We start from the raw sequence: 27,350 nt of genomic DNA, 5'->3' as shown, positions 1-27,350 counted from the left end.
ATGACGGAGCGAAGGGATTCCATCCGGAACCGCCTGGTCTTTACGTGTTTGTTGAGAAGTTTCAGGTCTAGGACAGGACGGAAAGACCCGTCCTTCTTTGGGACCACAAACAAGTTGGAGTAAAAACCAGGGCTGTGGAGTCGGTAAGCCAAACCTTCGACTCCGACTCCTCAAATTCTCTTGCACCGACTCCGGCTCCGACTCCGGCTCCGGCTCCGACTCCGACTCCGACTCCGACTCCGACTCCGACTCCGACTCCGACTCCGACTCCGACTCCGACTCCGACTCCGACTCCGACTCCGACTCCGACTCCGACTCCTACATATATTGCTTATAGTTAGGTGAAAAATTTATTGTAGTACATGAATATGTGTATGTGAACATCAGACATTTAATAATTTTTATGATACAATAATCAAGATATTTGGATAGAACATAAAATATATTTATTGGAATACAACTTTAGAACACAAAAAACTGTAATAAATTGTAAATATGTAATACACTATGTAATATACAGTAGATTACATATATATCTTGTGTGTGTATATACACTGTATATATATATATATATATATATATATATATATATATATATAATATATTTTACATATTTACAATTTATTAGTTTTTTGTGTTCTAAAGTTGTATTCCAATAAATATTTTATGTTCTATCCAAATATCTTGATTATTGTATCATAAAAACAATTAAATGTCTGATGTTCACATTGTACTACAATAAATTTTTCACTTAAATATAAGCATTATACTAAATGTTATTATTTAGTAAAATATTCAGCACATTCTGCATTGCACTCCTGTCCCCAATTTATTATATATTTTAGGAGTCGGAGTCGGTGCATTTTATACCGACTCCGACTCCACCAAAATGAGCTCCGACTCCGACTCCGACTCCACGACTCCGACTCCACAGCCCTGGTAAAAACCGTGGCCCCGTTGATGAAGAGGAACAGGGACCACCACTCCTTCTGCCTTCAGAGTGCCCAGCGCCTGCAGAAGAGCCTCGGCTCTCTCGGGAGGCGGAGAAGACCTGAAGAATCGAGTCGGGGGACGAGAGATGAACTCTATCTTGTAACCGTGAGACAGAATGTCTCTCACCCAGCGGTCTTTTATTTGTGGCAGCCAGGTGTCGCAAAAGCGGGAGAGCCTGCCACCGACCGAGGATGCTACTAGAGGAGGTAGAAGTCATGAGGCAGCCGCTTTGTTAGCGGTGCTCCCAATGGCCTTTTTAGGACGTGACTTAGACCGCCATGCATCAGAGTTCCTTTGTTCTTTCTGAGACCTTTTGGACGAGGAGAATTGGGACCTGCCCGCGCCCCGAAAGGACCGAAACATCGACTGCCCTCTCCTCTGTTGGGAGACGTTCTGCTTGGGCTGGGGTAAGGATTTATCCTTTCCCTTGGATTGTTTGATGATTTCATCCAGGCGCTCGCCAAAGAGCCTGTCGCCAGAAATTGGCAAACCGGTTAAACGCTTTTTTGGAAGCGGAATCTGCCTTCCACTCCCGTAGCCACAAGGCCCTGCGGACTACTACCGAATTGGCGGTCGCAACTGCCGTACGGCTCACAGAGTCCAGGACAGCATTCATAGCGTAAGACGCAATTGCCGAGGTCTGGGAGGTAATGGAAGCCACTTGTGGCGCGGCCGCTTCAATTTTCGCTTGACCTGCTGATATAGCTTGTAGCGCCCATACGGCTGCGAATGCTGGGGCAAAAGAAGCTCCGATAGCTTCATAGATGGATTTCATCCAGAGCTCCATCTGCCTGTCAGTGGCATCTTTAAGCGAGGCCCCATCTTCCACTGCAAGTATGGATCTAGCCGCCAGTCTGGAGATTGGAGGATCCACTTTGGGACATTGAATCCAACCTTTAACCACTTCCGGGGGAAAAGGATAACGTGTATCCTTAAGGCGCTTAGAGAAACGCTTATCCGGACAAGCATGGTGATTCTGGATTGCCTCTCTGAAATCAGAGTGGTCTAGAAACATACTCTGTGTACGCTTGGGGAACCTGAAGCGAAATTTCTCCTGCTGAGAATCAGACTCCTCCGCCGGAGGGGCTGAGGGAAGAATATCCAGCAACTGATGAATGGATGCAATAAGATCATTCACTATGGCGTCCCCGTCTGGAGAATTAAGATTGAGAGCGCTCCCAGGATCAGAATCCTGATCAGCTGTTTCCGCATCATCAACCAGAGAATCCCCCCGCTGAGACCCTAAACAATATGATGTCGAGGGAAATTCTAAGCGGGCTCGCTTAGACGATCTGGGGCTAGGTTCTAAGTCCGAACCCTCCGTCTGGGATGTATGAGATACCCCGTGAGGACATTGTTGGTCCAACTGAGGGGGGTCAGGGAACAATGATTCAACAGAGTCCCTTTGCTGAGATACCGGTCTGGACTGCAAGGCTTCTAGTATCTTAGCCATAGTCTCAGAGAGTTGATCCTTAAAGGCTGCAAACTCAGTCCCCGTCACCTGGACAGTGTCAACAGGTGGCCCCCCCTGGGCCCCTCTTAGCAGAGGATCCGGCTGAGGAAGTGTCACAGGGGTCGAACACTGTACACAATGAGGGTCAGTGGAACCTGCCTGTAGCTGGGTCTTACATGCGGCGCAGGCAACATAATAAGCCTGTGTTTTGGCACCCCTGCCTTTTATGGGCGCCATGCTATAGTTTTCCCTGAGTAACACAATAGGGTATATAGCCAGAAAGAACTGTGCTCATACAGTGTAAATTATATACAGTACACAAATAATGTACCCATACAATACAGCACCATGGGGCTAGCACCACATGTGCTGTTTACCAGCCGCCTAAGCGGTTGTGAGGCCACCAGAGACCGTGTCCATGAATATGTCCCTCTCTGCAGCGTCGGTGGAGCTGACAGGAATGGCTGCGGCGTCCTGACGAGCTGAGGAAGCTGTGGGCGTGGCCTAGAAAGAGCGCGAAACGGGCGCTCATACTGTGTACAGTGAGGGGAGTGGAGCATGTAAATCATACTCCAGCCCTCATTGCTGCTCGCTCCGTGCAGCGTCCCGCCCTTCCCCTGCCTGTCAGGGCTGAGGGCGGGAGAAAAAAAGGGAAACTAGGCCGCAATGAAGCCGGGGACTGTAGTAATAAACGCGGACGCCGTAAAAGCGCGGTCGCGTGAAAGTCCCCGGCGAACTACAAGTCCCAGCCGCGCCGCAGTGTCCCGTGGCAACGGCGGTCAGTGCGGTAGCCCTTACATATAAACACACTCAGCGACGCTGAGTGTGTAATGGCACATATAGACCCGGTCAGCGCCGCGGTCCCCGGTGCACTAGCACACCCAGCAAAGCTGAGGTGATGCCGTGCGCGGTCCCCATAGGGATACAGAGTACCTTTAAGATGCAGGGCCATGTCCCTGAACGGTATCGGCTCCTATCCATCAGGCTCCACAGGAGTTGTGGATGAAGCCCAGTCTCAGTGCCTGGAGACCGATAAGATCCCACTTCACCCAGAGCCCTAAGGGGGATAGGGAAGGAAAAACAGCATGTGGGCTCCAGCCGCCGTACCCGCAATGGATACCTCAACCTTAACAACACCGCCGACAAAAGTGGGGTGAGAAGGGAGCATGCTGGGGGCTCTATATGGGCCCACTTTTCTTCCATCCGACCTAGTCAGCAGCTGCTGCTGACTAATCTGTGGAGCTGTGCTGTGTGTGTCTGACCTCCTTCGCACAAAGCAAAAAACTGAGCAGCCCGTGGGAGCACGGGGGGTGTATTGGCAGAAGGGGAGGGGCCTAACACTTTTAAGTGTAGTACTTTGTGCGGCCTCCGGAGGCATAGCCTATACACCCAATTGTCTGGGTCTCCCAATAGAGCGAAAAAGAAAACCAAGTAAATAGACTATATATTAGAACATAGGATCTGGGGTGCAGAAAAATCGCAGCAGGTGCCCTGGCTAATGAGTTAAAAACAAAATATTTGGCTGTAACAGAAGGCAATTTGTTCACTGAAGGACTGGAGAGCGGTATAATTATCCATTATGCAAAAAAAAAAGCATCTGATTGACTCCAGTTTTATTCTGCAGCATGACGCACAGCCAATGTTATTTAGAACCAACCTCAGCATAAAAAGGAACAAGGAGTAAGTAATGATACGGCCTCATAGAGCCTGACCTCAGCATCATAGTCTGAGACTACAAGAAATCAAAGCATTGGCCCAATCCTACATCCACAGATCTGCGGTGAGTTCTCCAAGATGTTTAGAACAATCTCCTTGCTAAGTTCCTTCAAACATTGTGTACAAGTGCACCTAGAAGAAGTGATGCTGTTTGATGGCAGACATGGTCACACCAAATATTTATTTGATTTTGATTCCTATTTTGTTCCTTCACTTGGCATTTCGTAAGTTGCTAAAAATAAACTATTATTAACACTTATTTTTTAAAGAATTCTTACTTTGCAACTTTTTTTTTTTTAACATCTGCTGAAATGTTTTACACTGTAATATATATTAATTTATCTGAGCTCAAACATACTAGGGGGTAAGGAAGGCTCATATCAGGATATTGGAGCATTTCCCATTCTATGCCTTACTTAAAAGGGAACCTGTCACCAGATTTGGGGCCTATAAGCTGCGGCCACCACCAGTGGGCTCTTATATACACATTCTAACATGCTGTATATAAGAGCCCAGGCCGCAGTGTAGAACATAAAAATCACTTTATAATGCTTACCTAAATGGTTGCTGCGGTGGAGTTGGGTAAGATGGGCGTCTCTGTTCTCCGGTGCCAGCACCTCCTCTTTCGGCCATCTTCATCCTCCTTCTGAAGCCTGTGTGCATGACGCGTCCTACGTCATCCACACTTGCTGGTCCTGCGCAGGCGCACTACAATACTCTGGTCTGCCCTGCTCAGGGCAGATCAAAGTGCGCCTGCGCAGGACCTCAATGCCGGCGAGTGTGGATGACGTAGGGCGCGTCGTGCAGACAGGCTTCAGAAGGAGGACAAAGATGGCCGAAAGAGGAGGCGTCGCACCCGGAGAACGTAGATGCCCATATGGCCCAACTTCACTGCAGCACCCGTTTAGATGAGTATTATAAAGTGATTTTTACGTTCTACACAGAGGCCTGGGCTCTTATATACAGCATGTTAGAATGTGTATATAAGAGCCCACTGGTGGTGGCCACAGCTTATAGGCCCCAAATCTGGTAACAGGTTCCCTTTAAGAAAATAAAAAAAAAAAAAAGTATAACCCCTTTAATTCCATAATCCAGTAAAATGTAATAATCTGAATTTCATATATAAACTTCTTTCTTGACATTACATATGGAGACGAGACACCTCCACGGGATCCGAATGATGCAGTCTCTACCTAAGGTCACACAATATTATACCCTGTATGCGTTTATAGGGCCAGATTTCCCATCTAAGGTTTCTGAAGCAAAATAATAACGATAGGTGGGATACATTTTCCTAACATTAAAGGAGTATTCCCATCTCCAAGATCCTATCCCAATATGTAGTAGGTGTAATAATAATATTAGCAAATAACTCAAATTAGAAATGTAGTATATTCTCCTGATTCACTATGTCACTTACCTCATGTGCAGGGCATTACAGGACCTTAGGTATCCGTGGTTTAGGCCACTAACTGTCAATATAGGAGTGGTCGTAACCCATTCTGTAATGCCCTGCACATGAGGTAAGAGACCTAGTGAATCAGGAGAACTATACTACATTTGTAATTGGAGGTATTTGGTAATATTATTATTATTACACCTACTATATACTGGGATAGGATCTAGGATCTTGGAAATGGGAATACCCCTTTAAGGCAAGCCTGTTTATTTCTACGCACACTATGTATGCACTATGTATGATGACCCTTCAGGCACTGCCTTTTCACACGGTATATTTTGGTAAGAATGGATGTGCTCTATATTTTTAGACATTTACAGGAAATTGTCGAATGCTTGTAAGAACTTACCATATCCTTTGGTGAATATATCTCGTGCAGATTTTCCTAGGTCAGCGTAAGACGGAGGTATAGCCATTTTCTACTGGGGAAAAAAAAAGAAAACATTTTTTAAAAAAAATCCAAGTGATAGTCTGATAACAGAAAAAAGGAGAGCCTGAATAACCTGCACACCCGGCACGCCGCACTCTACCGGCTCACTGACAAGGTATTATTTCCCCATCTGGATTGAGGGTGCATTGTATGAGCAGCTCTGGTGAATGTGGGATGATTAGTGATGAGCGAGCACGGCCATGCTTGGGTCTCGTAATAAGCAGTCGAACGCTCGGATGAACTCGATTCACGTACCAAGTATAATGGAAGTCAATGCAGAATGCGAGCATTTTTCTGAAAGATCTGACTTCCATACTCGGTACATGAGTTGAGCCCATCCGAGCGTCCAACTGCTCGTTATGAGTCCCCAAGCATGGTAGTGCTCACTCATCACTAGTCATTCCAAGTACCGAGCACCCAAGCATGGTAGTGCTCACTCATCACTAGGTACAAGTACCTGAGCATGGTAGTGCTCGCTCATCACTAGTTACGAGTACAGAGTACCCGAGCATGGTAGTGCCCACTCATCACTAGTTACGAGTACCAAGTACCCGAGCATGGTAGTGCCCGCTCATCACTAGTTACGAGTACAGAGTACCCGAGCATGGTAGTGCCCACTCATCACTAGTCATTCCAAGTACCGAGCACCCAAGCATGGTAGTGCTCACTCATCACTAGGTACAAGTACCTGAGCATGGTAGTGCTCGCTCATCACTAGTTACGAGTACAGAGTACCCGAGCATGGTAGTGCCCACTCATCACTAGTTACGAGTACCGAGTACCCGAGCATGGTAGTGCTCGCTCATCACTAGTTTAGAGTACAGAGTACCCGAGCATGGTAGTGCCCACTCATCACTAGTTACGAGTACCGAGCACCTGAGCATGGTAGTGCCCACTCATCACTAGTTACGAGTACAGAGTACCCGAGCATGGTAGTGCCCGCTCATCACTAGTTACGAGTACCGAGTACCCGAGCATGGTAGTGCCCGCTCATCCCTAGTTATGAGTACTGAGCACTCGAGCATGGTAGTGCTCCCTCATCACTAGTCACAAGGATCGAGCACCCGAGTATGGTAGTGCTCGCTCATCACTAGTTACCAGTATCGAGCACCCGAGTATGGTAGTGCTCGCTCATCACTAGTTACCAGTATCGAGCACCCGAGCATGGTAGTGCCCGCTCATCACTAGTTACGAGTACTGAGCACCTGAGCATGGTAGTGCCCGCTCATCACTAGTTACCAGTATCGAGCACCCGAGTATGGTAGTGCTCGCTCATCACTAGTTACCAGTATCGAGCACCCGAGTATGGTAGTGCTCGCTCATCACTAGTTACCAGTATCGAGCACCCGAGCATGGTAGTGCCCGCTCATCACTAGTTACGAGTACTGAGCACCTGAGCATGGTAGTGCCCGCTCATCACTAGTTACCAGTATCGAGCACCCGAGTATGGTAGTGCTCGCTCATCACTAGTTACCAGTATCGAGCACCCGAGCATGGTAGTGCCCACTCATCACTAGTTACGAGTACTGAGCACCTGAGCATAGTAGTGCTCGCTCATCACTAGTTACGAGTACCAAGCACCTGAGCATGGTAGTGTCGACTCATCACTAGATAAGAGTACAGGGCACCCGAGCATGGTAGTGCTCACTCATCACTAGTTACGTGTACCAAGCGCCCGAGCATTGTAGTATCCACTCATCACTAGTACAGAGCACTCGAGCATGGTAGTGCTCACTCATCACCAGGGCTGTGGAGTCGGTAAGCCAAACCTTCGACTCCGACTCCGACTCCTCAAATTCTCTTGCACCGACTCAGACTCCGGCTCCGACTCCGACTCCGGCTCCGACTCCTACATATATTGCTTATAGTTAGGTGAAAAATTTATTGTAGTACATGAATATGTGTATGTGAACATCAGACATTTAATAATTTTTATGATACAATAATCAAGATATTTGGATAGAACATAAAATATATTTATTGGAATACAACTTTAGAACACAAAAAACTGTAATAAATTGTAAATATGTAATACACTATGTAATATACAGTAGATTACATATATATCTTGTGTGTGTATATACACTGTATATATATATATATATATATATATATATATATATATATATTTTACATATTTACAATTTATTAGTTTTTTGTGTTCTAAAGTTGTATTCCAATAAATATTTTATGTTCTATCCAAATATCTTGATTATTGTATCATAAAAACAATTAAATGTCTGATGTTCACATTGTACTACAATAAATTTTTCACTTAAATATAAGCATTATACTAAATGTTATTATTTAGTAAAATATTCAGCACATTCTGCATTGCACTCCTGTCCCCAATTTATTATATATTTTAGGAGTCGGAGTCGGTGCATTTTATACCGACTCCAACTCCGACTCCGACTCCACCAAAATGAGCTCCGACTCCGACTCCACCAAAATGAGCTCCGACTCCGACTCCACGACTCCGACTCCGACTCCACAGCCCTGCTCATCACTAGTCATTACGAGCACCTGAGCATGGTAGTGCTGGCTCGTGACTTGTCGTTATGAGTACTGAGCATCTGAACATGGTAGTGCCCGCTCATCACTAGTGATGATACATTTCCCACACTGCGGCACGGAGCTGTAATGCTGGGCTTATTCCCACTCATTACACGCTGGTGCACTTGATATGGTCTGTCATGCTAAGTATACAGCAGCTATATCCTCCCACAGACACAAGGGGTCACATATAGCTCTGCTGCAAATAACCACAAAGAGAAAACAGAGGAAATGAAGAGGATTCAAAGCCCAAGCTTCTCTTATCCAAGCAGAATGTCAGCCTCGATTCGTCCCGCACGCATGGCTTGCCGCTGCTAATGCCTTCTGGGTAATCTGCCATTTTACAATCTAGCCAGGAAAGAGCTTAGAGCAGGCCAGATGTGCTGTGCACACCTGTCACACGGCTCCGGAGGAGAGGAGGGTGCGATCCAGCCATGTGCTGCAATGTTCTGCAGGGGAACGTAGCTACATCACATAGTAGGATATCGCTTTATGAGGTTACAGGAGCCTCCCGTCCTCCTCACCTCCGGGTGGACCTTGTGGATATGTCTTATCAGATGCACAGCGCCACAGGACTCTGCATAGCAATTTGCCTTCTAGAGAGGCACAGAAGGGCTTCTTCATATGCACCTCTATGGGCACCTTAGGACAATGACCGGTTTTACATCTGCAAGATTAGTTTCCAGGAAGATGATATCGAAGGCTTATCCTTAGGACAGATCATCAGAACCAGACTGACAGCAGGCACCAATATGGATCAGCTGCTCACAGGTCCTGGGGTGGCCACAAATACAGCTCTGTGCACGGCGCAGTGGTGATCTACAGGTACTGCAGCTCACCCTCCGTATACATCTGAGCTGCAGGACCTGAGAATGACCACTACACCGTACACCAGGCTGGACACCACAGCTCTGTACAATGGGTTGTTCTGGCCTTAGTGGGACCTGATTACAGTGCATCAACTGGAGCGAGGACGGGCGCGCATCAACGGGAGCGGCGAGGACGGGCGCGCATCAACGGGAGCGGCGAGGACGGGCGCGCATCAACGGGAGCGGCGAGGACGGGCGCGCATCAACGGGAGCGGCGAGGACGGGCGCGCATCAACGGGAGCGGCGAGGACGGGCGCGCATCAACGGGAGCGGCGAGGACGGGCGCGCATCAACGGGAGCGGCGAGGACGGGCGCGCATCAACGGGAGCGGCGAGGACGGGCGCGCATCAACGGGAGCGGCGAGGACGGGCGCGCATCAACGGGAGCGGCGAGGACGGGCGCGCATCAACGGGAGCGGCGAGGACGGGCGCGCATCAACGGGAGCGGCGAGGACGGGCGCGCATCAACGGGAGCGGCGAGGACGGGCGCGCATCAACGGGAGCGGCGAGGACGGTCGCGCATCAACCGGAGCGAGAACGGTCGCGCATCAACCGGAGCGAGGACGGTCGCGCATCAACCGGAGCGAGGACGGTCGCGCATCAACCGGAGCGAGGACGGTCGCGCATCAACCGGAGCGAGGACGGTCGCGCATCAACCGGAGCGAGGACGGTCGCGCATCAACCGGAGCGAGGACGGTCGCGCATCAACCGGAGCGAGGACGGTCGCGCATCAACCGGAGCGAGGACGGTCGCGCATCAACCGGAGCGAGGACGGTCGTCATTGTCGTCATCATCAATCATCATCAGCTGTCCCCCAACTCTCTCACAGGCTGGGGTAACAAACGTATAAGAAAAATCGTCCCAATATTCATCCAGTACAGTGGGGAGATTTCTTTCTCACTTTTAAGTGTCCACTACAATAAGGATCGGTCACAGCAGCAAAAAGGATGAGCCGATAAAATGTCATTCTCCCCTTTCATCTGTACAGGGAGCGTCAGGAGGCCCCTGCACATATTACACTATCAGGGGATCCTGACAATATCAGCAGGTTCACCACCTGTAGTCGAATGTGTATGGGGGGCCTGTAGGCCATTCTGGGGGTAGTTTTCTTGAAGCAGCGCTCCAGCTTTTTTCCCAGTGCTGGAGTGGTGCTTTAAATTCCCCAACCCCGTTCTTATACTCTCCTTTACATCCTTTACATCAAATCTTGTGCCCACAACTTCTGACTGGCCCAAGACGTTGCGTCACAAGCATTCAATACAAGTCTATGAGAGCAAGAATGAGGCCAGAATGAGGCTCCCATAGAGTTGTGACCATCCTGAGGAAGCGAGAGATGAGGCTGCTCTCACTTCCTCAGGATGACTGATTTTTTGTCTAAAAGTGGGGAAAGTGAAGCCAGTGCCGATTGCCAACAAGGATCGAGTGACAATGTCATGTGAGCCCTGGGAGAGCCAGTGACAGCACTGGAGGGGAGTAGAAGTGTTATTAATTTATTGGGAGAAAACATAGATTGAGAAAAGGTTTTCTGGGTAGTGGACAACCCCTTTAATGCTTCAAAATACATGAAATGGGTAAAAGACATGACCTGCTCATTCCTACGGCAGCTTAGAAGGCACCATTATTTTATTTACCCAAGTGCATAGATTTGCAGGACTCCGGTCCCGCATCCAGGTCAGTGGTACCTGGCAACTAGACAAGAAGGCTGCAAATCTGCTACCTTCCAGTTTCCCTGGTGCGGTATTTGTCAGGGTTGGTGAGACCTCATCTGTGCGTAATCTAAGAAAAAGACTGATGGCTCAGCCTACTACTCTAATGTGAACAGGTGCAAACCAAAAAGGAAACAAACATAGTAACAAAAAGGAGACCATTGCACACTGCAGTGCTAAGATATGTGGAACAATGAATATGGGAATATAGACATGCATTACTGCTGTGAAAAAACATGGAAAAATTGAGATACTTAGCACACAAAAATGGCCAGTTTTATGTGAGCCCAACAGCTAGCGGCAAGGTGTCCTTAGCTCTACAGAGTGCAACTTCCTCCTTTTTGTTACTATGTTTCATGTTCAGTTTGCACCTGTTCACATTAGAAAGGTAGGATGTCTTTTTCTTAGATTAGGCACAGATAACGTTTCACCAGCCCTGATAAATGCTGCACCAGGGAAACTGGAAGGTAGGAGATTCGCAGCCTTCTTGTCTAGTTTTTTTTCTTAGATTATAGGGTCATGCCTTCTGATTGAGCACTCCTGCTCTTCAGCCTTAGGCGATTTTAATTCTCAATTTTCAGGCTCCTGTCCACCCATGAATTGTAGGTTTTTTAACCCAAAGAGAGGTATTAGTTTGGTAGGGACCCAACAAAATGAGGTCACCTTGCTGTTGGCTGTTGGGCTCACATAAAACTGGCCATTTTTGGGCACTAAGTATCTCAATTTTTCATGTTTCTCATGTCTATATTCTCATATTCATTGTTTCACATATCTCAGCGCTACAGAGTGCAACTGTCTACTATTTTATGTGTGCAGTATGACGCAAAGATGACAATGCGCCAACCTTGGCTAATCAATAGCGGCGCTAGGGATGCTGAAAAGTAAGGGATTTGCGGCCTAATACTCCCGCACATCGATCCATATATATATTAAAAGAAAACAAAAATAAGAACGTTGGCTGAAATGACGCTGGCATAACTGACCAAGAGAATGACAAAGGCGACACCTCAGGAAAAAAAAAAATCTAAAAAGGATGACGAATGCACATCCTCTTACAATGTAAAGTCATTTGAGCTTCTGTTTTGGGATCTCTAGTTTTTTCTATTTGCTCGTTGTCTGTGCTAAAACCTCCAGTCTACTAGTGCTACAGCTGCTGATGTAATTTTAACCAATCTGCTGCTGCTGTCAATCAGCAAACATGAGATGGTCGTAGACAGGGCTGAGTGTGACAAGCGGCAATAAGTCACTGCAAAGCTGCACCCAAAATAACAAAAAGCGGAAAGTGCCCAAAATAAAAAACTACAGCAACGACGACACAAAATGTTAAATATTTCTAGAGATATTGTGATAAACTAATAAGGATAAGCCATTCTCTGGGATCTTGTATCAGTGTGATGACCTCTGACACTTCCCAAGGACGCATCGAGCACTACACATGGCAGGGGAGCACATCAGATACGTCCTAGCCGTCTGTATCCAGAGAGCTGCAGTATTGGGCTCATTTTAAGTGACCCACCCATATGTGACTTTCTTGGTGTGAGGATAGAAGGTGGGGGGCAGCCGTCAAGGGGGTGTCTAAAATGACCTCTGAGTGTGATCACTGAAATAACAGCTTGTAGATCTGACTGATGAGGGCTAATGGAATTAAAGAGCAGCAATTCTTCTAATATAAAGAAGGGCTGAGGGGGTCGTCTCCGCATAGAAAATGGGGAAAATCGCAAAGGGCTTGTAAGAACAAAACTTTGCAATTTATTTCTAATTACAAAAAAAACCTTTCTATTCTCAAGAACTAAGGGATTTTGAATTGTCCTCTCGCCCAGTCTCTCGCCCAGTCTCTCCCCCAGTCTCTCCCCCAGTCTCTCGCCCAGTCTCTCCCCCAGTCTCTCCCCCAGTCTCTCCCCCAGTCTCTCCCCCAGTCTCTCCCCCAGTCTCTCCCCCAGTCTCTGTGTGTTTGTCTCTTTCCCTGTCTCTCTCCCTGTCTGTCTGCCTCTTTGACTGTGTCTCTCTTGGTCTCTTTCTGTCTCTCTCCTCTCCGACATCTTATTACCTCACACATAGGCTTCTTACACTAACAATTTATTTTGTTCCTATAGCAACCAATTACAGCTCCTATTAATAACCTAATAGCTCGCAGCTCCACTGACTTTAATGGAGACAGGTTTTTTGGAGAGTAACTGTAAAGCGCAGGGTTAAATTTTACCGTCAAAACATAGTCTATGACGTTCCCTGAGTCACATGGGGTGTCTGTGTAAACTTTTGTGATTGTAAATGCGACGGTGCGGATTCCTTTAGCGGACATACACGCACGCACACATATACATACACACACTCAGCTTTATATATTAGACTACACATTGCCCAGGATACCGACCATGGCCGCAGTGCATCAGCAGTAGCAGGGAGAAAAGCAAAACCACAAAAAGAGGAATTATAGTTCCCCCAAGAAAAATTTAAAAAAATTATTCACAGCAAAAGGGCAACAGTATTTATCTGCCCAGGCCACAAAAAAGCACTGACAAGCTTGTTCCAATACCGCTTATAAGCGCTGCTGTGGATGGCTGAAGCTGACCAGCGATCTGTTCTCCTCCAATGCTTCATAAGTAATGATGGCTCTGCTTAAAACAGCAGAATCTGCACATTTCAGACCGTAGACCTAACATAACGAGTAGTGATGAGCGAGCACGAACATGCTCAGTACTCGTAAGGAGCAGTTAATGCTAGGATGGGTGCGACTCGAGCACCCAAGTGTAATGGAAATCAATGGGAGACTCAGGCATTTTTCATCAGCTTCCTCCCTGGTACACAGGAATCTGGGAGGCATGGGAGCGGTGCACGTCTGCTCAACAAGATTAGACAGCGAATTTAAAGGGGTGTTTCACTACTATGAAAAAATGCAAGAAAAATCCAGCAATCACAAATGATAAAAAATTCCAAGACTTTCACATTTTAAAATTCCATGGTTAAGACTCCATTGAAAGGGAAACAGATGACGCTTTTCAGATCCAACAGATCCTTACTGACTGCGAGATGAGTAAGGATCTGTTGGATCCGAAACGAGTCATTGTTTCCCTTTCAATGGAGTCTGAACCATGGAATTTTAAAATGTGAGATAAAGTCTTGGAATTTTTTTATCATTTGGGATTGCTGGATTTTCCTTGGATTTTTTTGGATTGCTTCTTCTGGTGACCAGCTGGACTCTGATCTGTGCATCCCTTTCCCTACACCAGGAATCGCAGTTGGTGGTGAAGTGGCTGGTAAGTATTTTTTGTTTTTTCACTACTATTACACTGCTCTATCTATTGGACAGGTCATCAATATGATATCAGTGAGGATATAAGCAGTGTATGGAGCAGAACACCACAGCTCTGTCACTGATCTGCAGTACCCGGCACTACACGGATGAGAGCTGTGAGCGAAATACACTCCTATGCCTCCTGCTCTCCAAATTAATAAGACTTGTTTTACAAGCGCTCAGGAAATCAATACAGAGCACACTCAGGCTGCTTTCACACTACGTTTTTTTAACATGTCAGGAACGTTTTTTAACGCAAAAACGGATCTAGTGCAAATGCGTTTTCATTTCAATGCATTTGCAATGGACTCGCGTCAACATGCGTTCACATGCGTTATATTGAGGATCCAGTGACTTGCAGTTTTTTTTAACTTTTTTCAAAAACGCTACTTGTAGCGTTTTTGAGCTGCGTCCAAATACTGCAAATCGCTGGATCCTGACTAAACAGCACGCAAACGCATGTGAACGCTGGCATGCTGATAGACAGGATCCTGCTTGCTCTACTGAGCATGCCCAGAAACCAGCCTGTCGTGTTCAGTCTCTCTCCCCCTCCCGCTTTCCCCTCTCCCTCTTTCCTCTCCTGAGAGCGGCAGACGCTCGTAACCAAGGTAAATATCGGGTAACCAAGCAAAGCGCTTCTTAGTTACCCGATCTTTACCTTGGTTACGTGTGCAGGGAGCCGGCTCCTAGCAGCTGCGGACACTCTTAACCAAGGTAAATATCGGGTATTCAAGCAAAGCACTTCACTTAGTTACCCGATATTTACCTTGATAACAGCTTACCGTAGCTGTCAGATGCCGGCTCCTAGTCTATCACGTTCAGTTCCCCTCACTCCCGATCAAATGACTTCAATGCCCGCCCATAAACTTCAAGTGGCAGGATCCTGCAAAATAACACATGCGTTTTTCTCTGCAAAAACAGGATCCACTTTTACAGCAAAAAAACGTTCATAAGGCTGCTTTCACACTACGTTTATTTAACATCCGTCCATAACGTTTTTTTAGCGGAAAAACGGATCCAGTGCAAATGCGTTTTCACTTCAATGCATTTGCAATGGACTCGCGTTCGCATGCGTTTGCGTGCGTTAGACACAGGATCCGTACTTTTGCGTTATTTTAACATGTTTCAAAAACGCTACTTGTAGCGTTTTTTACCTTTGTCAAAATAACGCATCTCACAGGATCCTTCACATTGCGCCGCCAGCTGCAATGCATTTCAATGAGCGCTGGATCCTGCCTAGCAGAATGCGTTGAGTTGCGTTGTAACAGGATCCTGCTTTTGTACTGAGCATGCCCAGAAAGTACTGAGCATGCCCAGAACCAGTCTCACGTGATCTGTCTCTCTCTCCTCCTCCCTCCCTCCCTCACCCTCTCTATCTCTGTCTTTCCCCCTTCCTCTCCTCCCTCTCTCTCCCACCTGAGAGCTGCGGACACTCGTAACCAAGGTAAATATCGGGTAACCACTTCTCTTAGTTACCCGATGTTTACGTTGGTTACGTGTGCAGGCAGCCCTGCTCCTAGCAGCTGCAGACACTCGTAACCAAGATAAATATCGGGTATCCAAGCCCGATGTTTACCTTGGTTACCAGCGTCTGCAGCTGTCAGAAGCCGGCTCCCAGTCTGGCACGTTTAGTTCCCCTCACTCCCGATCACATGACTCCAATGCCCGCCCCTAAACATCCAGTGACAGGATCCTGCAAAATAACACATGCGTTAGCATGCGTTTTTTGCTGTAAAAGCAGGATCCGCTTTTGCAGCAAAAAAACGTTCAGGATGCATGTTAAAAAAACGTAGTGTGAAAGCAGCCCAACTATGGCCTACTCAAAGAATGATCCTTTATTACTAGTTGTGACCAGTTTATATAGGGTCACAAAGGCTTTGTCCCTCTGAACTATGCACCAATGAGCACAATAGCGGCGTGAACGGAAATGTAAAACTTGCCCGCCCATCAGTGTTAGCTGAACCCTATGACATCAGCTATAAGACAAGATGGTTTCTTTAAGAACAAAATGGCTTCTATTCTCTCACAGCGCCTCAACTGTTCATTCCCAGCAGTCACAGGCACCGATACCTGCTGATCGTGAGGGTGCTGGGTGTCCTAGGTCATCCACATCCCAGAAGTGAAGCACTAATGTGCTCATACACAATGGATGAACATCGGCCTACCATCTAATGTGTATGGGGAGTCCCCTCAGTGACGCCCCCATCAGGGATATTAAGTTTTATTACTCTTGATTCTTTATTCTCATGGCTGCAGGAAGAATGAAGGATTTCATAGTGGTCATTCTGATCAATCTTGTAATGATGGCCTTGTGATGACCAGAATGGAATCTCCATCTTGGCTGACAGAGGGGAGAGCCCCTGCTATGATGTCCAATCCTTTACTATTATTTTATGGCATATACAAGCAGCTCATCTACAACATACCAGCTGCCACTTTCATTGTGAGATACGTCACAGATATTGATGGTTTTACACATCTTCCCCAGTGGGTGCTGTACAGTATTTTCATTAAGTGGCATTTACTCCATCCTCGTCCCCATGTGACAGACGCTTCAGAGGATGCCAGGCACCCACTTTATGACTTCACTAGAGCTACAGTGCGTAAAGCTGTGCCATGAGGAACACGCGTCCCGTCTCCAATATCAACAAAATGGCACAAAAAGCAGAGTCTTTAAGTTTAGTGAGGACTGGGAATTAATACTGAATGAAATTACTCTTCCTGTTCCATGTTTGTGGAGTTAACCCTAGAACGCATACCTGGAGCCTCGCAGGCCTGCTAGGTCACTTCTTTTCTATGGTAGATTTCTATGGTTGCGTGTTCTAGGGTTAAGGGGTTGTCCACTACTCAGATAACCTCTTCTAAATCAGTGCTTTCCCCCATTAAAATAAAAATCGGATACTCATTTCAAACACTGATTTAGAAGAGGATGTCAGAGTAGTGGAAAAGCCCTTTAAGGGATTTCTGGAGAGGGGAATAGAACACTTGTCTCTATAAGGGGTTAGGCTACTTTCACACTTGCGTTCAGCGCCGTCCGTCACTATGGAGAATAGCGAAGTCCATTAACGCACTGCGCTATTCTCCATAGACTTGTATGGACGACGCACTGTAACACAAGTGTCAGCGTTGCATCCGCAGGACGACGCAGCGTCGTTAATTTGACACTGTGTCGGGCGGATGGAACGCTGCATGTAACTTTTTTTTGAGCAGCGGAAACCTTTATTTTTTACTGCGCATGCTCTCTTTTTTTTTTTTTTTTAATCACAAACTTTATTTTTTCTCGGTGGCCGAACATTCAGCAGAGCGCTCGGCCGCCGGCATGTCAGGGCACTCAGCTGAGCGCTCGGCCGCCGCCATGTCAGGGCACTCAGCTGAGCGCTCGGCCGCCGCCATGTCAGGGCACTCAGCTGAGCGCTCGGCCGCCGCCATGTCAGGGCACTCAGCTGAGCGCTCGGCCGCCGCCATGTCAGGGCACTCAGCTGAGCGCTCGGCCGCTGGCATGTCAGGGCACTCAGCTGAGCGCTCGGCCGCCGGCATGTCAGGGCACTCAGCTGAGCGCTCGGCCGCCGGCATGTCAGGGCACTCAGCTGAGCGCTCGGCCGCCGGCATGCCAGGGCACTCAGCTGAGCGCTCGGCCGCCGGCATGCCAGGGCACTCAGCTGAGCGCTCGGCCGCCGGCATGCCAGGGCACTCAGCTGAGCGCTCGGCCGCCGGCATGCCAGGGCACTCAGCTGAGCGCTCGGCCGCCGGCATGTGAGAGCGCTCGGCCGCCGGCTATTAAGAGCGATCAGCTGATAGTTCACAATAGACGGCTGCCAGTACTGTAAAGAAGAAAAAAATAAATAAATAACGCTTTCCGTTATTTTGTACGATCCGTAGCATTGCGTTGTGCCACTATATGCAACGCATCCGTCACACAACGCAATGCTATGGAAGCTGTCCAACGCAAGTGTGAAACTAGCCTTATACAGGACAAATATGAGTGACCTATTCGTGAGATAGGTCATCAATACCAAAACGGTGAAGGCCCAACTCCAGGCGCCCCCCACTGATCAGCTTATTGTAAGTAAAGCAGCTCCATACATTGAGGAATGGCTATTAAAGGGGTATTCCCACCCCCAAGATCCTATCCCAATGTAGTAAGGTAATAATAATATTAATTAATACAATACCTGCAATTATAAATGTAGTGCAGCTGTTCTGATTCACCAAGTTGCTTACCTCATGTGCAGGGCATTGTAGCTTAGGCATCTATGGTTACGACCACTAAAAGCTGACTATACGTGGTCGTAACCATGGATCCCTAAGGTCCTGCAATGTCCTACATGGCGTAAGCAATATAGTGAAATAGAACTATACTGTACTACACTTGTACAAAAACACCACAATTTGTGTGCACCAAGACTCCTTGTGCTTCGATTGCCCTCTGCTAGCCAATTAGAGTAACCTGAGACAACCGGTATAGACACGGCAGTTGTTAGGCCACGTAGCCATAGCAACCAAACTGTGACATGACTCGGTTGTTCAGCTCAAAGCAGGACGGACCCAGTACTGGGGCGGAAGGGGTGAAGCGGCATGGCAGCCGTCCGTGCCATTCATAGTCACAGGGCAGAGGGACTGTGGGAGGACTTATATATACATGCATACATTTTATATATATACATTATATATATATATATATATATATATATATATATATATATATAATATATATATATATTAGTGTGGGTATACAGTGTGCTGCCAATCAGTGGTGTCGCCACGGTAATACAGGGCTCAGGATTCAGAGCAATGTTAGATCTGCAACAGAGAAAACTGTGATTCTATCACAACTACTGCACCCAGTAAAACTAAGCGATTCCTGGCTAGTATCAGGGTCTTTGTCCCTACATCATGCTGTTGTCAGATTACATAGCAAAAACCTGCTGACACATTCCCTTTATCTTCTTTGCTCTTGGTGCCAACTTAAAAGGCAACCTGTCAGGTGCAATAATCCCTGCATAGCAGTCCCAGCCTATAGTGGCAGAGAAAAACAGATCTTTAGAAAAAGTATTTCTAAAGATCCCATATGATTTGCTAATGAGGCCAGCGACTAGTCGCAAGGGCATTAGTTCCCTTGGCTAGTCGGCCCCTGTGGGTGTGCTATCATGCTAATGAATGTGCAGCGTCACAGGATGATCTCACTCACCTCTCCGCCGCCATTCCATCAGACTCCTGGACTTTCGGTCATGTGCACTATGAAGCTGGGTCTACACGTCCCGGCTTCAAACTTTTGTAGGAACATTGTCACTGCTCAGAGCTTCCATAACTGGTAACCCGAAGTTAAACATTACAGTCAAGGAGCAAGAGAACTGAATGACTGGGCGACTTTATTCAGAAAGATTTCTCTGACCATTTCCAGACACCTAAGGCTAGTTTCACACTTGCGTTGGACGGGATCCGTAGCATTGCGTTGTGTGACGCATGCAACGGATGCGTTGCATATAGTGGCACAACGCATGCTACAGATCGTACAAAATAACGCAATCCGTTGTAGTTTTTTTTCCTTGACTTTACACATCTGAGCATGCGCAGTTGTGTAAAGACAGCTGCGTTAACGGAATCCGTCAAATGACGCAATCTAACGGAATCCGCCACTATAGGCGTCCATTATAAAAACAACGGACGCCTAACGGATTCCTGCAGGTTGCGTTTTTTTTACACTCCGCCAAGCGCAGAAAAACGTTACATGCAGCGTTCCATCCGCCCGACGCAGCGTCAAAATAACGACGCTGCGTCGTCCAGCGGATGCAACGCAGACACTTGCGTTACAGTGCGTCGTCCATACAACTCTATGGAGAATAGCGCAGTCCGTTAATGGACTGCGCTATTCTCCATAGTGACGGAATGCGCTGAACACAAGTGTGAAACTAGCCTACACCTCATGATATGCAGCGATCAGGAGGCTACTGGGGCACATACAGAATATCACAAAACTGAGTACACCCCTCACATTTTTTGTAAATATTTTATCTTTTCATGGGACAACACTGAAGATGACACTTTGATACAATATAGAAGCTGTACACTGACTACTTTACAAAAGTGTAAATTTGGTGTGTCCTCTAAATAACACCGCCATTTATGTCTAAAACAATGGCAACAAGTAAGTACACCCCTGAGGGAAAATGGATAAGTTGTGCCCAAAGCGTAAATCTTTTGTGTGGCCACCATTATCTTCAAGCTCTGCCTTAACTCTTGGGAATGGAGTTCACTAGAGCTTCACAGGAGCCGCTGGGTCTTCTTCCACTGGTGGATATTGTTAGAGACCTTGCGCTCCTCAACCTTCTGTTTGAGGATATCCCACAGATGCTCAATAGGGTTTAGGTCTGGAGACCTGCTTGGCCAGTCCAGCACCTTTACCCTCAGTTTTTTTTTTTAGCAAAGCACTGGTCGTTTTTGGGGTTATGTTGAAATTCTGCACTGCGGCCCAGTTTCTGCAGGGAGGGGATCATGCTCAGGTTCAATATATTACTATACATTCATGGTTCCATCAATTAACTGAACCTCTCCAGAGCCGGCAGCACTCATGCAGCCGCAAACCATGATACTCCCACCACCATGCCTGACAGTAGGCAAGACATGCTTGGCTTTGTACTCCTCACCTGGTGGCCACCACACAAACTTGACACCATCGAAACCAAATAAGTTTATTTTGGTCTCATCAGACCACAGGAGATGGTTCCAGTAATCCTTGTCCTTAGCTGTCTTGTCTTCAGAAAACTGTTTGCAGGCTTTCCTGTGCATCATCTTTAGAAGAGGCTTCCTTATAGGACAGCCATGCAGACCAATTTGATGCAGTATGTAGCATATGGTCTGAGCACTGACAGGCTGCCCCCCCCCACCCCACCCCCACCCCTTTAACCTATGCAGCAATGCTGGCAGCACTCAGATTTATTTTGAAATGACAACTTCTGGATATGAAGCTGAACACATGCACTCAACTTCTTTGGTCGACCATGACCAGGCCTGTTCAGAGTGGAACCTGTCTTGTTATATTACTGTATGGTCTTGGCCATCGTTCGGCAGCTCAGTTTCAGGGTGTTGGCATTTTCTTATAGCCTCAGCCATCTTTATGTAGAGCAATAATTCTTTTTTTTCAGATCCTGAGAGAATTCTTTGCCATGAGGAGCCATGTTGAGCTTCCAGAGACCAGTATCAGAGAGTGTGTGAGCGATAACACCAAATGTAACACACCTGCACCCATTCACACCTGAGACCTTGTAACACTAATGAGTGACATGACACCGGGGAGGAAAGATGGCTAATTTGTCCATTTTCACTTAGGGGTGTACTCACTTTTATTGTTTATTGCCAGCAGTATAGACATTAAAGGCTGTGTGTTTATTTAGGGGGAAACCAAATTTACACATTTATACAAGTTGTACACTGACTACTAGACATTGCATTAAAGTGTCATATCGTCAATGATGTCCCATGAAAAGATATAATAAAAAAATTTACAAAAATGTCAGGGGTGTACTCACTTTTGTGATATGCTGTACCTAAAAATGCCTTTGCTTGAATTTTAATCGACAACATGAGCACATCTAACAGAAGTGCGGCAAGGTGGTGCACTCACCAGAGATCATTACCGGTCGTACCGGACGGAGCACAGAGATAAGGCGCGACTCTCGTACACCTGTTACCAGACATGACACTTTTGGGACAGTCACATGGGGCACAGGTATTTCAACAACGCCCCCAGTCACATGTATGGAACAGGATTTCAAGTACAAGAATTTCTAGGACAAATTTTCTGCCTTTAAATAGACCCGTACTGCACCTACACATATTAAAGGGGCCATTACACAACAGAAGGTCACCAGGATAAGCCTTCTCGCTAATCAGTGAGGGTCTTTCATACTCAATTGGCAGCAATTCTAATTGTGGAGGACCTTTCTATGTTTTTGTTTTTTTTTTTCTTAACAGAGTACCTTCTCAAATTGGACCCACTTCACTCTTTTTTTGTGCCTCTTTATTACAGGATAACGTTGCATTAGAGGAGGACAGAAAATAAGACAAACTGTTCCAGAATTGGTGGAGCAAAAATGATTGGAGTAGGCACTATGTTTAAATACAATTAAGGGGGAAGGGTCCTCTTATAGGAGTTTTCTGGGAGTTTTGTATTTTTTTTTTTTCTTATGTGCCTAAGAACCTACATGCAAGTAGTGGCTAACTAGCTGCCTGTTGTGTATGCTGGATCAGAGTAGTCACGGTCCACTGCTGCCCGTAGTTCTACGGCTTCCATTAACATCACATCGACAGAGCAGCAGCTTCTCTTCCACTCCGTTCTGTTGACTAAAGGTACCGTCACACATAACGAGATCGCAGCTGAGTCACGGTTTCTGTGACGCAGTAGCGGTCCCGTTAGCGATCTCGTTATGTGTGACACCTACCAGTGATCAGGCCCCTGATGTGAGATCTCTAGTCGTTGCCGAATGGTCCAGGCCATTTTCTTCAAAGGCGACGTCCTGCTGGGCAGTACGCATTGCTGTGTTTGACACTGTGTGACAGGGTCACAGTGACTGCTGAGATCGTTATACAGGTCGCTACTGCGACCTGTATTGTTCCGGCATCGCTGGTAAGATCTGACTGTGTGACATCTCACCAGTGACCTCCCAGCGACTTACCTGCGATCCCTATCAGGTCGCATCGTTTTCGGGATCGCTGGTAAGTCGTTGTGTGTGACTGGGCCTTTAATGTCTCTGCCGATGTCATGTAATTGACAGCATGTTCCCTGTTGCCTAAGTGTCTGTCAATCAGCTTAACTTTGGCAATGACACCCTTTCGACAGTGGGGAAAAAGGAATATACAAGCTGTATCTGCACTGCCGTTGAAGACTTCCACAGAGAAGAATCCAGGACACACTAGTGGGAGCAATATGTTTTAATTCCCCCTCCATCTAAATCTCTCTTTGTCTTCCAGTTAAAACCCTATATTGCGCCATTCTGCGCCCCAGTTTTTCCGTTGCCCTGTCGACAGAGCAGAAGAGGAAGAGCTGCTCTGTTGACAGGAGGTCAAAGCAATCAGCAGAATTTCCGGCAGGAGCGGTCCTTCAGTCGGCAGAGATCCACGACGGGAAGAACAGGCAGATTGTGGCTATCCTGTAATATCTTAGGCCCATGAGAGCGCACCCCCCCCAACAACACAAATGTCCCAGACAATCCCTTTAAACATTGTTGCTCATCAACCATCTAATCTGTATGAGGCCCCTACACCAGAGAGAAGGATCAGGCTGTTTGTGTTGGAAAGGCTCCATCTCCATTTCCTCTGGAGTGAAGCCACCACTAGAAGTGTCTGGAAACAACTATATCGGCTCCCACTGAAAATACAGCAGAATGAATGGCACAGATCGCTGCAGAACAAATGGAGTCGATAGTAGGGATGAACAAAAAGATTCTTGGTTCCAAGTGATGAAGCTCTTCGGCAGCTGGCATCTCCTGGGCACCTGAGCCGTTCCCTATGCCCCTAGTCCTCACGCAACGTAGTGATGGCCATTGTGGGGACCAGAAAGTGACAGAGGCATCAGAAGTGGAGACCATCTACAACAGAGGACAGGACCAGAGATGGGAACAAGGGACCACAAATTGTTTTGCTCATCTCTCATAGGTATCCAACGGACGTGTGCACCTTCACACCTGCTGACTTCACTGAACATTTGAGTTTACCAAGGACATGAATGAGGTGGAAAAAAACAATGTGCTATTCACTGGTGGTCTGCGATAGCACTGTGCTGTCCTGTCACAGGACCGAGTGGCTGCAGCGGTCAGGTGATTAGGACAAGGACCCAGAGAAACATCCAACATCACCTATCATGGCCGGTCACAGACTGAATGTCAGAAAGGCCTCATTTATTTCCTGTCATTTATACAGAACATATGGACACTGCCCGAGGAGCAGCCTGATCCCCCATCTCTACGTGTACAGGTACGGGGGGGCGACGGACTCCGACAAGGATCAGGCAATGGTTAATATTCTGAATAGCTTGTCATCAGGGAACAATATGTCTGCCATCTGCTGGTTTTATATAATACACAGGCTGAAATATGGCACATTCATAGCCGCACGTAAGACATGTCCTTCAGGCCTAGACATGCTCCACCGAACACTATCCCAGCAGGGACATACAATCCCCATAGTGAGGAGTGGAGGCCCAATGTGTCGCCCACACGCTGCTCGCCATGTGCTGAGAGGGATGGACGCCAGATGAGGAGGGTCAGATGACATCTTATTTCAGGGACACGACAAATGGCTCCGTCCTTGTCGGGACATGGAAAGTCCAGGACCTTCTCACCTGGAGCCAAGAGCTGACACTTTAGAGTACAGGTGTATATATAAATGGCCATTTTATATAATATAGATACCACAGGATTATACTGCTGTAAAGAAAGGGGCTGCATAACCCCGAGCACCACTGGGAGCACAGGCGGTGACCTTGGGCAGGGCGACCCTACACATGGCGCTCAGTGCCCGGGCAGCATTATTATACGGTGTGGAGGGCTCCTCAAGGTGAAGGGTCTGCAGGGGCTGGGGGACATGTATGTCACCAGCATCGGTCACTCAAGAAAGGTCACATCTATGGCGAGAAGACATTGGAAATGGAAAGAAGGGAACGATAAAGAGATATATAGATATAGAAACATGGATGAAGAGAGATACAAAGATGGACTGATAGATATACAAAAATGGATAGATAGATATAGGTATGGATATATAGATGAGAGATCCCAGTCCCGGGCACTGCATTGCCCCATCTGCTGGGGGCAGCCATAATCCCTGCAGACAATGGAGGTCTCCCTGCAGCTAGTGGTGCGGGGAGGCCGTGTGTGCGGTAAATCCGCTCCCGTCTGCCCATGCAGCAGCACAATGGCCTCATCTGGCGCACACACAACCGCCACTCGGTACACGCCCCGCACCCAGCGCCATGCTCTGCTGCAGAGGCCGCCGGTGACCTCCAGTATGTGGGGCACATCAGGCCGGGGCAGCCGTGCACGCGGCATTACCGGCTCTTACCTTGCAGTGTCACAGCCGGTGCTGCTGCAGCGTTAGATGTGAGTGACAGCGCGCACGAGCAGTAGGAGGAGCGGAAGGGGGAGGGGCGCCGGGGAAAGCCTCGGAGAGTGACGTCAGCACACGCCCGGGTCACTGATGGCTGCTCCCTGGCCAATGCGGGCCCTGTGCGCGGCCGTGTCCTCCCCTCCCTGCGCCTGTCACTTTCTGCCCCTGGGCCTTGTGGCTGGCGAGCTGCGGAATGTAGTGCGCGCCCTTCTCTGGCGCTGCCCTATGGGAGGCTCCACCCGCACCGTGTAGACCCCAATGCTGGCTCCTCACAGGCACCAGACTGGAAGGTTTACATTTTAACATCTCATCCATTAGTTTTTTCCTTACAATATGTTAACTTTTCAATGTATTTTTGAGCAGTTTTTACTCAATTGAGATCAATGATGCTAAAATAACACAAAAAAGTGCACAGAAAACATGAAAAGCACGCACTTTACTGCAAAATTACAACTGTGTTTCTCTGATTATTGTCTGTGCTTTCTCTGCAGGAAAAAACCCCAGCAAAGACCCCGTGTGAACATAGGCTTATGGAAATAGACTCCTAGGAGAAAGCGCTGCACCAGGCATATATATATATATATATATATATATATATATATATATATATATATATATATATTGCGTACATTGCACTGGAAGACATCAGTGTTGGTGTAATGGGAATTGTGACATCCATTAATAATGGGGATGTGTATGTGCCGCCCCTGCAGCAGTCGGACTGCTCGGATCTGGGATTTACCGTGGCTCGAGGCCACTCGAAAATGAAATGTATGTTTACAGGGGATTAGTTATTATTCGTGACACCACCCGTGGTTCGCAGAAAATGGGAGTACCGCCACTGCCGATGGGAGTACCCGGGGGAGATGGAGCGGGGCAGCCAGATGACGTTCCCTCCACGGGTAGGGGAAGGCCCCGGGACTCTAGATGGGGGTGGTGGAGGGATGCGGGGTGCAGGTCGCGTAGCAGGCTGGACGCAAAGGGGGGATCTGCAGCGTACTCACTTAGGCCGTGTGGGTGTTGGTGCGACCATCAAATAGACTCTGACACACAAGTAAACCAAGTCTCTGAGTGCCGCTGCCTGTTTGGGGGGAGCTCGTCCGGGAATCCGCTCCCTCTGATGTTGCTGGTGGTTTTGACCTGCCTTCTTGCACTAATTGTAGATGTTCTGAGTGACCCCTCGGCTTGAAGCTTTCAGGGTCCCGCTCCCTATACTGGAATAGAGGAGCTGTGCTCTCGATGGCTGACACTTGGGATTTCAGTGGGCTGCATGGGTTGCAAAGCCCTATCCCCCTCGTTGTGTTGGTGCCTTCGATCTCTGAGCTCTTGGGGACAGTTCATAAAGAGACTATCCTCCACAGGTTAATTATCAGGTTGCGTGAAGCTACTCCCTGATCTAGGGTCCAGTACCCCGCCATGCTTGGTACTGGTCCAGTTACTAGATATTCCGGTGCCGACCGTTCTCCAAAGCTAAGCCTGGCTCCTTTCTCCAATACCCTGCGACCGGGTCTCCGACTCCTCCGGTCCCAGACCACCGTCTGCGACCTGTCTCCCAGGGAGCCACAACTCCCCTAACTCCTCACTCTCTGAGGCTACTACTCAACTCCTCTCCCAGCTCCCCAGGACCTGCCACTGCAGCTCCTCTCTCACTGAAAACTGACCTAAGTTCCTCCCACCAATCTGCTTGACCCCTAGGCGGGTGGCCTTATTCCAGGTAGACCACCCACTGGTGTGCCTGACAGCGTGTGGTGTAAGGTGACTTGGAATTGAATGTTGA

At 47.6% G+C, this 27,350-nt stretch overlaps 1 protein-coding gene across 2 annotated transcripts in view; it reads right to left on the bottom strand.

Annotated features, from left to right (window-relative positions):
• VDAC1 (voltage dependent anion channel 1) overlaps window positions 1-25,695 on the bottom strand; it is a 66,464-nt gene extending 40,769 nt beyond the window's left edge. Inside the window, exons 1-2 of one of the 2 annotated variants that reach the window (XM_075344485.1) lie at window positions 25,529-25,695; window positions 5,971-6,043 (exon numbers count right to left, since the gene is read on the bottom strand). In XM_075344485.1, coding sequence (XP_075200600.1) covers window positions 5,971-6,037 — 67 coding nt within the window. In that variant the 5' untranslated portion in view covers window positions 6,038-6,043; window positions 25,529-25,695. The remainder of the gene's footprint in view (window positions 1-5,970; window positions 6,044-25,528) is intronic. The other variant, XM_075344486.1, reaches the window with a different exon arrangement.
• Between the last annotated feature and the right edge of the window lie 1,655 nt (window positions 25,696-27,350).

This window comes from Anomaloglossus baeobatrachus, chromosome 4 (genome assembly GCF_048569485.1).
Source record: "Anomaloglossus baeobatrachus isolate aAnoBae1 chromosome 4, aAnoBae1.hap1, whole genome shotgun sequence".
In the NCBI taxonomy this organism is placed as follows: Eukaryota; Metazoa; Chordata; class Amphibia; order Anura; family Aromobatidae; genus Anomaloglossus; species Anomaloglossus baeobatrachus.
Note: the sequence above shows the minus strand (reverse complement) of the source record. Positions and strands in the feature narration are given on the sequence as shown.